General features: G+C 32.5%; 1 protein-coding gene across 9 annotated transcripts; it reads left to right on the plus strand.

The window, feature by feature from the left end:
* Window positions 1-881: 881 nt before the first annotated feature.
* Window positions 882-10,276, plus strand: LOC103485420 (subtilisin-like protease SBT3.6). 9 transcript variants are annotated; one of them, XM_051081981.1, is made up of 3 exons: window positions 882-1,186; window positions 1,279-1,360; window positions 10,029-10,166. In XM_051081981.1, exons 1-3 carry the CDS (start codon window positions 1,035-1,037, stop codon window positions 10,140-10,142), a joined length of 348 nt encoding a protein of 115 aa, XP_050937938.1. In that variant the 5' UTR covers window positions 882-1,034; the 3' UTR covers window positions 10,143-10,166. The 9 variants fall into 9 exon arrangements, with proteins under 9 accessions (XP_050937938.1, XP_050937942.1, XP_008441221.2 ...); XM_051081985.1 differs by having other exon boundaries at window positions 1,279-1,376; window positions 9,975-10,123; XM_008442999.3 differs by lacking the exon at window positions 10,029-10,166 and adding an exon at window positions 2,053-2,486 and having other exon boundaries at window positions 886-1,186; window positions 1,279-1,376.
* The last annotated feature ends 703 nt before the right edge of the window (window positions 10,277-10,979 follow it).

Consider the following 10,979-nt stretch of genomic DNA (forward strand, 5'->3'; position numbering starts at 1 on the left):
TCGTGGTTGGTTTTTGGATTGAGTTGTGGAGGTTGTTATTGACAATTTTTTTTTTTTTTTTGTTTTCTTTGCCTCATTGAGATAGACTTTAAAAAAACATTCAAACAACCTTGGTCTTGGTCACATTTCCTTTGGTTGATTAGAATTTTGTTTCATACTTTTTTTCTTTTCAAGTCCTAGTTTGTTCTATTGTTTTGCACTCCTAGTTTCCAAATCTTCTTCAATCAAATTGAATGTCATTTCTTCACTCTTATCCTCAATTCAACAATATAATATAGACTTCTCAAACTTTCTTTTTGTTTAAACTAAATTCCAAGGCATAGAGCTCAATACAAAAGTTCGATGCAATACTTCCATTACATCCAAGAATATTTCACGGAAGATAAAAAGATAAAACATAAAAATAATACATATATCTATTTTAGTGTTATTTAATTTTATTAATGTTTTTTAAAATTTATTTTCTGATAATCTCCAACAAGTAATTTTTTAACATTTTGGAAATAAAATTTTCATTAAAAATATTTAGATTAAGTCTTAACGCATTAACTTTTTATTTTTTTAGTACTGGAATTTAGATAAATGACTTAGTAACTGGAACGAACAACCCAATTCATTCCAATCTCTGGGTTTATTTTTTAATAATGGTTATTTGGGTTGCTTTTTAAAGCCAATCCACAAATACCCATATATGGAACGAAGATGACACTAAATATACTTATCACAAAGCACATAGGATAAAGAAAAAATTAGCCAAACAAAAGATAGATTTAACAAAATATTTACAAAATTTCGAATAGACGATTGTTAGATAGTAATGAGATATTTGAAAATATCAGTTAAAAAAACCATAAATTTACCAACTGAATTAATTTCATTAATCGATAGAATTGGGAGCTTTAGTGCGCCGAAGTGTATGCTATTTGTATTTGAATTGAGAATACCTTATTAAAGAAGAAGGATGATGAACTCAAAACCCTACGAAATTATTGTTTGTGTTATTGTCTTTCTTTGCCATTTCCATATCAACCACCATGGCTGATTCTGATGAAGCTTCTTCAACTCATTCCTTAGCTTCATCCATATCCTCTTCACGCCCCGAAGGTCACATTGCGTACACCGAAACTCCTCCGGATGAGGACCCCAAGCACTTCCATATCCGAACCCTGGCTTCTGCTCTCGGAAGGTTCGTCTCTTACTTCTCTCTGCTTTCCGGTTCTTGTTTTTCGAAATGCAAATGAAGACGATCGGACAAATGCTTCTTTTCTGCATTTCCAGTGAAGGGGCTCCCAAGAATGCGCTTGTTTACAGTTACAAGACGGCTGTTGGTGGATTCTCTGCAAAGCTCACTCCCGACCAGGTTTCTCGAGTTTCCCGTAAGTTCGGCCTCAGTAGTTGCGTCTTCGTGTAGATAATTAAGTTATAATCATTATGGGACTGCTGCTGCTGATTGTTTAGTTTGCGAAATCCATTGATGTAATTGGGTTGATTGAATTTGATCGAGGATGATGTCTAGGGATTCATCAACTTCATAACCCTGATCAAATGATGAGTTAAGCTTTGAGTAGTTTTATCAGATCAAATGATGAGTTAAGCTTTGAGTAGTTTTATCTTCTGCATTCATCGTTTTATCATTGTTTGTCCTTTCCGTAGCAAAGGGTATTCTTAGTACATCATATATTTTGGATTTAGGTTCCCAAAATGCACACCCATATCTAACACATTGAGTTTACGCGTCTCATTAATGGGCATCATTAATTACTCTCATCTTCTATCATAAATATGATATCCCACACTGCGTTTGTATTCGTGTTTGAACAAACGTCCTTACTTCTTTGATACGTTTTTCATTATTCATTCACATGGCTAATTCATTTCACTTTCATATTGGCTTCATCTTTGTAATTCCCTTCTTTCTGTTCATGTGAATTTGTTCTTTCATTTTGAGTTAATGACTTCGACAAGCTTTGTCGCTATCTTTAGAGATGTTTGTTATTGCTTTTATTTCATTGATCTTTAAACAAGAATTTTGTTGTTGTCCGTACTTACCAGATCGATCGAGTGAGGGGAGAAATGCTTCAAGCAGAAGCATGAGAAAACGGGGAGGACAAACGGCTGAAATTGTAGAGGTCATTCGCAATACAATGGAATTCATGAATAACCAATTGAAGACCATTGCAGAAAGGCCGAAAAAGCAACGTCAAGCGGAGGACGAATATCGTGCAGAAGTCGCGATAAGGTGCAGCTTATGCGGATCATAATGCACAGTTTCCAAGACATGGAAGCTTTCTTGATGATACCCACCGAGCTTAAGTTGGAGTATTGTACCGTGTTGCTGGAAAATAACGCTTGACGGATTGTCGATTTTTTTTTTCCTTTTTTCGGGTGGTTCTTGTGTTTTTATGTGTTTATCTTTATTTGTTAATGTATTGTAAACTCTTTTGTTAAAAAACTTATCTATGTTAATGAATTATTGTTTTAGTAAATATATATTGCAAATGTCTTTTGTCTTGCTTTTTTACGTAAGTAATTATGTAGGCAAATCATAGCGATGTATACTTAAATGAATATCGAACACAATAACCTAAACAAATGAGGAAAGACTTTGTGGATATTAACCCAAAAAATAATCGAATGAGGATCCTAATTAAGAAGATTATTAATATTAATTTGGAATTATGTGTTTTTCATTATATGTGTAGGGCAAAAAAGATTAGTGAAAAAGCAAGATTAAACCTAAATTTATGAAATGAACGCGTAATTAAGTAGATTAAATAAAACCATTTGAAGAAAAATCTTTATTTCATGTACCATATATATGCATGCTGATGGAAAAAACAACAAAGAGAATGCAACCGCGGAAGAAAACGATCATGTTTTACTCTATATGCATCTAAACGATTTAGAAATTAACATGCAACTACTAGACGATGGACATAAACGAAGAATGTAAAAGGTAAAGGATAAGCTTACCTTTTGTAGTTCTCAACTTCTTCTTCGATCCAAAACTTCTTCTCTAGCTGAAGATCACGATCAAATGACAACCACTATGTTGACCTACTAATCTCATGACCAAGAACCGAGTTGTGGGACTCGTTATGTGAAGTAAACTTTTAGAGAGATGGAAGGAAGAAGGTATATCGTTTAGAGATTTTATGAGAAATCATCATCCATCACTCATTCTGTAATGAGAAGTTTATATATTAAAATTACATGCAAAAGCATGCAATTTATTTCATATAATCTCAACACCTAATTAATCCATTAACTATTTAATGAAATTAGTGGCTTCTAATTCATAATAATCTGCCACATTTTCCATTAACATTTAGTTAATAAAGAAATTAGTCAAAGGACAATTTGGTCTTTTAACCAATTTTAGTCAAAGTCAAACTTTGACTTTTCTTAGTTAAAAGTCAACTTTTTGACTTTTTTCTATTTTACCCGTCTTGAGTAATTCTAACCTTCCGAGTATGAATTCGCATTCATTTTTCTAAAATTCAAATCATATTTGAATATAAAGTTTAAAGATTATAATTACTGAATTATATCATATATACTTGTCGGTTTCTCTCTCTTTTCCTAATTTGAATAATTCGAGTAAATTACTTCACCATATTGTTCTTAATTGAATCCATATGAGCTAGTAGGGGAGCCTAATGGACCTATAGATCATGGGCTCCAACTATTCGAGATTAACTGGCTAAACTCTTTTAGACCAAGCTTAATCAACATTCATTAACTAAAGAGTCATTCCACTAAAGACTCTTAATTGTACTCCCCTCACTATAGATATATTTCTGTCTACCTGATATAACCATGATGAGTAAGTTGATCTTCACAGGTTGTTCGTAATCTTGGTTGGGTCAAAATACTGTTTTACCCCCGAGATTACATCTTGCTCCTTAAGACCTACTAATCCACTATTGAACAATTGGTTTAAGGTCCAACCTATAAACCTGAGTCCTTCTCGGGCCAATGAGAAGGTGGGGCCCCTTGTTCAAGACTTGGATTCAATCCTTAAGGGAATAATCTATTTACTATCCCAAAAGTGGGTAGGAGTTAATTCCATCTTGCACCTTATGTCCCTAGCTATCCACTCGGTCTTATCCCTGAAATGGGAGGCTTATTGGGTCAGCGATGAAGAGTTGCCCTCACCTATGCAGATCTAAGGATACTACCGAATGAACAGAAGTTCATAGTTAGCTCAAGATTAAGATCAAGTTACCTAGGTCATCATAATTGAAATAGTTAGTTTATAGTTTACGGTGTTATAACTAAAATGACTATTTCGGGGTTCCAGTCTTATGTAAACCATTTACATAGAATGCCCCCACTCCCATGTCTCTACATGAACAATTCAGGATTACATCGTTTGTACTAAATACGAAGCGGACCGCATCCATAGTGTTTTTCCAGAATAAGGCGCCCTACCTTATTCATACACTATAGACTATTTGGGCTATTAACTCGAACTTAATTCATGTTTATGTCTCTACATAAAATTCAAGTGTATAGACAAACTCAGTAAAAATAGCATCGGGACCTTAATTTATTGGTTTTAAGATTATAGCATTCAATAATATATTTTATTGAATCAAATAACAAAGTACGAGTTTTAGGACATAAATTCCAACACATGCAAAAAAGTAAAAAAATGTATTTAATGTACCATATATATGAATGCAAAAAAAGAATAATGAAAAAAATAAGATTGAGGCTAAATTTATAAAATGAACATCCTACTTAACAATATTAAATAAAATCATTTGAAGAAAAAATTTTATTTGATGTAACATGAAAAAAAGACCAATGAAAGATTGAGACTAAATTTATTAAATGAATATTATAATTAAAAAGATTTAATAAACTCGATTTAAGAACAATGTTTATTTTATATATTGTATATATATAGAAAAAAAGTAATGAAAAATCCTGATTATAATAGTCTCCACTCCAAACATAATTTATAATAAGAGAGATTATCATAATCTACCCCCGAACACAACTTACTCTTATAATAACACAAACTACTATAGTAGTCCGCACCCCAAACACGTACTATTATAAGTCTCTCATCACCCGTGGCGAATCTAGAAAATTTATATAGAGGCGCTGTATAATAAACACACCGAAAAATGTGTTAAAAAATATTAATAGACTCAAAAATTAATTAATTTAATACATATTACAATTGTCCTCTACGAGTTCTCATGTTTTGAAATCAATAAATGATAAGTTTATTATCTAACTTATCCAACAAATTTTCCAATATAAGCTATAAGACAATCACATAGATTGAAAAATATTAAAACTAAAAAGATTAAGAAAAATTTGAATTTATTGGTGAATTAATATGATACGTGTATTCTAAAGATTAATGAAAAAAATTTATCTCGTAACCTTCAATTTTGAAACTAAATAAAATAAATATACACAAAAGTAATGTAAGTTTAGATCAACGATGTTACAATTTTTTTCTAAATATATTGTTAGATAACAAATGATGGGAAATAAGTTAGGATTTTATCTTAGTTATTTTTTTTCTCTTTCTAAAAAATTATCTTCCTTTTACGATATTATTGAAATTTGAGAATAAAATTGACCTCGAGATAAATAAAATTATTGAAATTTGGAAAGAGAATTAATATTTGAGGAAAATAAATTATTGAAATTTAAGAAGAAATATGATATTTGAAGAAAGAAAATTATTGATATTTGGAATAAAATCTATTTTGTGACTGTTTAAGAAGAAATTTGATATTTAAAAAAAAAAATTATTAATGTTTGGAATAAAATCTATTTTGTGATAAGAAGAAATTTGATATATGGGAAAAGAAAATTATTGATACCTAGCACAACCACCTTACTATAATTATATATTTTTTTTAAATAAAGTATTGTTTAATATATATGGATCGTAATTGGACACTTCAAAATTATTATTATAACACAAAAATCGATAATGTACCACCCTACTATAATTATATTTTTTTTTAAAAAATAAAGTATTGTTTAATATATATCGATCGTAATTGGACACTTCAAAATTATTATTATAACACAAAAATCGATAATGTAATAGGAGCATATGTCCCTACCGACCCTTTAATAAATCTACCAATGCGCCTGGTCCCAAATGTCTCAAGTATGTGTATTCACAAAAAGCCCGTACTTTACATAGAAGGGACACGTGGATTCATGTAGAATGACACATCTACATGGGATACATAGGATGATATGAAAAAATTACACATTTCATTAGTCAAACTTACCAAATATAACAAAATTGAAACAAATTTACCCAATTATATTAATCTCATTAAATCCATAGAATGGGAGCTATGGTGCGACGAAGTGTATACTACTTGTATTTGAATCTAAGTGTATCTTATTAAAGAAGAAGAACGATGAACTCAACAAACCCTAATAAATTATTGTTTGTGTTAGTTTCTTTCTTTGCCGTTTCCATATCAACCGCCATGGCTGATTCTGTTGAAGCTTCTTCAACTCATTCCATAGCTTCATCCATGCCCTCTTCACCCCCCGCAGTTCACATTGTTTACACCGAAACTCCTCCGGATGAGAACCCCAAGGACTTCCATATCCGAACCCTGGCTTCTGCTCTCGGAAGGTTCGTCTCTTACTTCTCTCTGCTTTCCGGTTCATGTTTTTCGAAATGCAAATGAAGACGATCGGACCAATGCTTCTTTCCTGCATTTCCAGTGAAGAGGCTGCCAAGGATGCGCTTGTTTACAGTTACAAGACGGCTGTTGGTGGATTCTCTGCAAAGCTCACTCCCGACCAGGTTTCTCGAGTTTCCCGTAAGTTTAGCCTCAGTAGTTGCGTCTTCGTGTAGATAATTAAATTATAATCATCATGAGACTGCTGCTACTGATTGTTTAGTTTGCGAAATCCATTGTTGTAATTGGGTTGATTGAAATTGATCGAGGTTGATGTCTAGGGATTCATCACCTTCATAACTTTGATCAAATGATAAGTTAAGCTTTGAGTAGTTTTCATCTTCTGCATTCGTCGTTTTATCATTGTTTGTCCTTTCCGTAGCAGAGGGTATTCTAAGTACATCCTATATTTTGGATTTAGGTTCCCAAAATGCACACCCATATTTAACACATTGAGTTTACGCGTCTCATTTCCATGCGTTTGGGTTTCCATACTGCGGTTCATCGTCTCATGTCGCTTCTATGAACTGCTTCCGCCACCTGCTTCAGTGAGACCCCCCCTCTTTCCCTCTTTCTATCGACATGGATGAAGCTTTCTCTTCATCTTCTCCTCTCTCCACGAGGAAATGCTCTCTCTCTCATTTGCGCTCCCATGATCGCCTCTGCTAAGCAGATTTTTGACTCGAGAGGAAGTTTCTGGGGTGGGGGAGATAGAAGCTTGACTGAGTGAGAGAGAGTTGGAAATTGGTAAAATGGAAGAATGAGTAGGGAAAAGAGAAAGAGAAGAAATAGTTGGGGGCTTTGCTTTTGACGATATGGTTCTTCTTTCTGCCTCATCTTTGGCATTCGAGTTTCCATTTTTGTCAGGTTGGTCGACCTTTTTCCCAAATTCTAATTGATAATTCCTCTGATTATTCATCCGTTAATCTCGTGGTGGAACTTGTTGATGTAGTTTTCTTGTTTTCTGTAGAACTAATTGTTTGGTTTAATTAACCGAACAACCTTGGTTTTGGTTTCATTCCTTTGTTGATTGGAATTTTGTTTAATGCGTTGGTGTTTTGCTCCGGACTCGTTTGTGCTTTTGAATCTTCCTCAATCAAATTGAAGAATCTAATTTATTAACTACACCCATCTTCCTCACTAACCACCTTTTTTTCTTTATAATAGCTATTTTGGATGAACCCTACAACTCTCCTCACCCCTCCCATGTACCATTACCACTCTCTGCGTCTCCTTCCTTTGCTTCATCTTAGACCCACCAGCATTGCATGGCGGGGACAAGAAATCAAATGCAGTAGTAACATCCTTTAGAGTAGGAAGAGAAAACGAGCTGATATTATTGAAATCTTAGAGATTTTTCTACATTTTCTAGAATGCTAAACGTTGTGCTTGTACGGTTGGTTGTATCCTGGGTGAGGGGTGAAGAAGAGGAGGAAATCACCAATAGACAATTGGTGGTTGACTAATTGCGTCAGATGCAGAGTCGAATCAATGATCGTCTTACCGGGGCGATATGAATATCCTTTGGAGGAAGGAAGAGGAAGCAGGTCGATTTAACTAAATATCATTTGGAAGTTTCAATTTGAGATGAGGATGCATAACTTAGAGCTTCAAAGGATTGTGTACTTGATTACAAGTGAGAAAGAGGAGGAGAAGGCCAAATGGTTGGTTGATGAACTTTATGGGTACCCGGTTTGAGCTCTGTCGATGCTCTTGAGATTTTTCTAATGTTGTTTGACAATGTCCAAAAGACCGATTGCTTTCTTAGTTTACATATGAACAAGAACTATGAGTATTGCATGGATCTTTTAGGGAGGCGCAGCTGACCATGCATTGAGATTCCTATCTTCATACTCTTTTGTGTATGACTTGTATGATGAAGTTACGTATTATAAATTTCATTATGACTTGGTTGTATATCATTTATGCCTAAATTATTAAAATCAATTGTTAATTGTCTTCCATTGGTATAAAAGTTTATCAAAGAACAACTAAAATAAATTTAAAATCAAACCATTGACCTAATACGCTTAAAGGATTATGTTAATTGTCAAAATGAACTTAGTTCATCGGTAATTGACATGACCTCTCTCTTTAGAAGTTGGAGGTTCGATTCCATAGTACTTATACTAAAAGAAAAGTTGTCTAAATTAGAATTTAGTTTATATGTTAGTTTACATAATTGTTTAGATTAAACTTGAATAATTTTATAATCCAACAGTTAAATTAATACCGTTTGAACCACGTGGAATCAAAATTTGAGGTGGATGGAAATAGATATTATCTTGTCCTCCAAACACTGACATTCTATACTTAGGCCCCTTCAACTTTAGAACATCCCTCTGGCTTTGTCGAGCTTTCCCCTAAACTCCACTTAGATGTTTTCAACTTTTACGGTAATATCTTTTGTGTGATTTTTTCCCCGACAACCGTAGGGATTGAACCTCTGATTTTGAGTTTAACGTCAGTTGAGTTATGCTCATCTCGATTTATCTTTGGTATGATTTGAGGTTTGATTCCTTTGGTGATTCTTAAATTATTGTGTTAGTTTCGTTTTGGTATTTAAAAATGGTTTGTTTTATACTTTCCATATATTTTTCTAGGTACACTTTACTTTGAAATTCATTTCGTTTTACTTTTGATCCATTTACAATGACAAGTCTTTAATCACACTATATTCCTAACCATAACTCAAATAAATAAATCAACCACACTGGTATCTAACAGGTTAGGCGTTAAGTTTTAAATTTACACAGGAATTTTTTCGGTTATTAAATTACAAAGAATTTTTTTTTAATGGTTATCCTTTATTTTGCCTGTTTTCAATTAGCCACGCTTGAATCTTGGATTCGTACAAACTACTTCTAATGTCTACACGCTCATAATCATTTGAAATAGTTTATGTTAAGTGATACTTTATATTGCGTTTATTTCATTAATTTTCTCAATAATCAGCTAAATAAGTTGTCATTTAGTTTGTTTATTTAAACTATCCTTTAACTCCTGTGAATGTATCGTCACATTTAACTAGAAATCTATGGCAAGTAAAAACGTCAAACAATAGTCTTATTATGCTAATGGGCAGTAACGTTCTATGGAATTTTTTGTTGTTTATGTTTATAACTTCAGACTTAGATTCAAATCCAGCTTCTTATCAACTAATACAAGATATATAAATCATGAATCTGATTTATTAATTCAACGTATGCTTCAATAATTGCTTTTGAGAGGGTGAAAAGTCCTGTGTCTATTATTGTCTTTTGTCAATAATTGCCTTAAATGTTGTTTTAGATTGATGTTCACGCCTTAGCTGAACAACCAAACAAATTTATCTGCTTTGCTTAGCAGAACAACCAGGGGTTCTACAGGTCATTCCAGACAGCCAGGTTGGGTTGCACCGTTAAAGGATTTCGTTCCGTCGCCTTCAAGTCAGGTGTAAGATTGCGGACTAACGAGTGAGTCTCACCTTCTGTAAGCTCAGTTATAGTTCTTATATTTAAGCACTTTTATTTGTTGTTTGTCACAAAACTTTATATGTTATTAGCATGTTGATCCCTACACTTGCTCAGTAAAAAGTTATGTAGATTTTCACATTTCGAATCTCTAGTCCGTCACGAAGCAAAGCCTGCATCTAGATTTGTAGCATTTAGCGAGTGCTACAGATCTTTACTTTATGCTTCGAGGCAACAGTAATCAAAAGCAGTGGACTTCGTTTTATAAACAAAAGAAATATTTAGAGGAATCACCTACCCTACCCATGATTTTTTATAAATGTCTTAAAATTTTATTTATTTTATTAATTAAGATTTCTTTTTTTTTTTTTTTTAACTTTCACATTAATAAATTGATTTTTGAAATATATAAAAAATATTACCATAATTATATTATACCAAATTTATTATCTATGTTATAACTTTCATAATTAATATAATAAATAATATTCACAATTAGATTTACATTTATTATTAGAATATTATTTATTGAAGATTTAATTTTAATACGGTATAATGTTGAATTTAATATGGTAATAGTATATTTAATAATTTCTACAAATTTCCTTTATTCGATTTCATCCATACCTATATCAAATTTTCACAAACGTACTTTCTGATGTCGTCCACCGTTACAATTGTCTCTAATCAATTTTTTCGTTTGGTCTTTCGATTTTGTTCTTTTACCTTTCCATCTTCTTCAATTATTTTCGGTAAGTGTAGAATTTTTTCGTATATATTTTTTTATTCTTTCTTTGTATGTAAATTTAGTCACATATACTTATGTTTAATTCCTTCCTGAATT

The sequence above is a fragment of the Cucumis melo genome, chromosome 3 (genome assembly GCF_025177605.1).
Source record: "Cucumis melo cultivar AY chromosome 3, USDA_Cmelo_AY_1.0, whole genome shotgun sequence".
Taxonomy (NCBI): Eukaryota; Viridiplantae; Streptophyta; class Magnoliopsida; order Cucurbitales; family Cucurbitaceae; genus Cucumis; species Cucumis melo.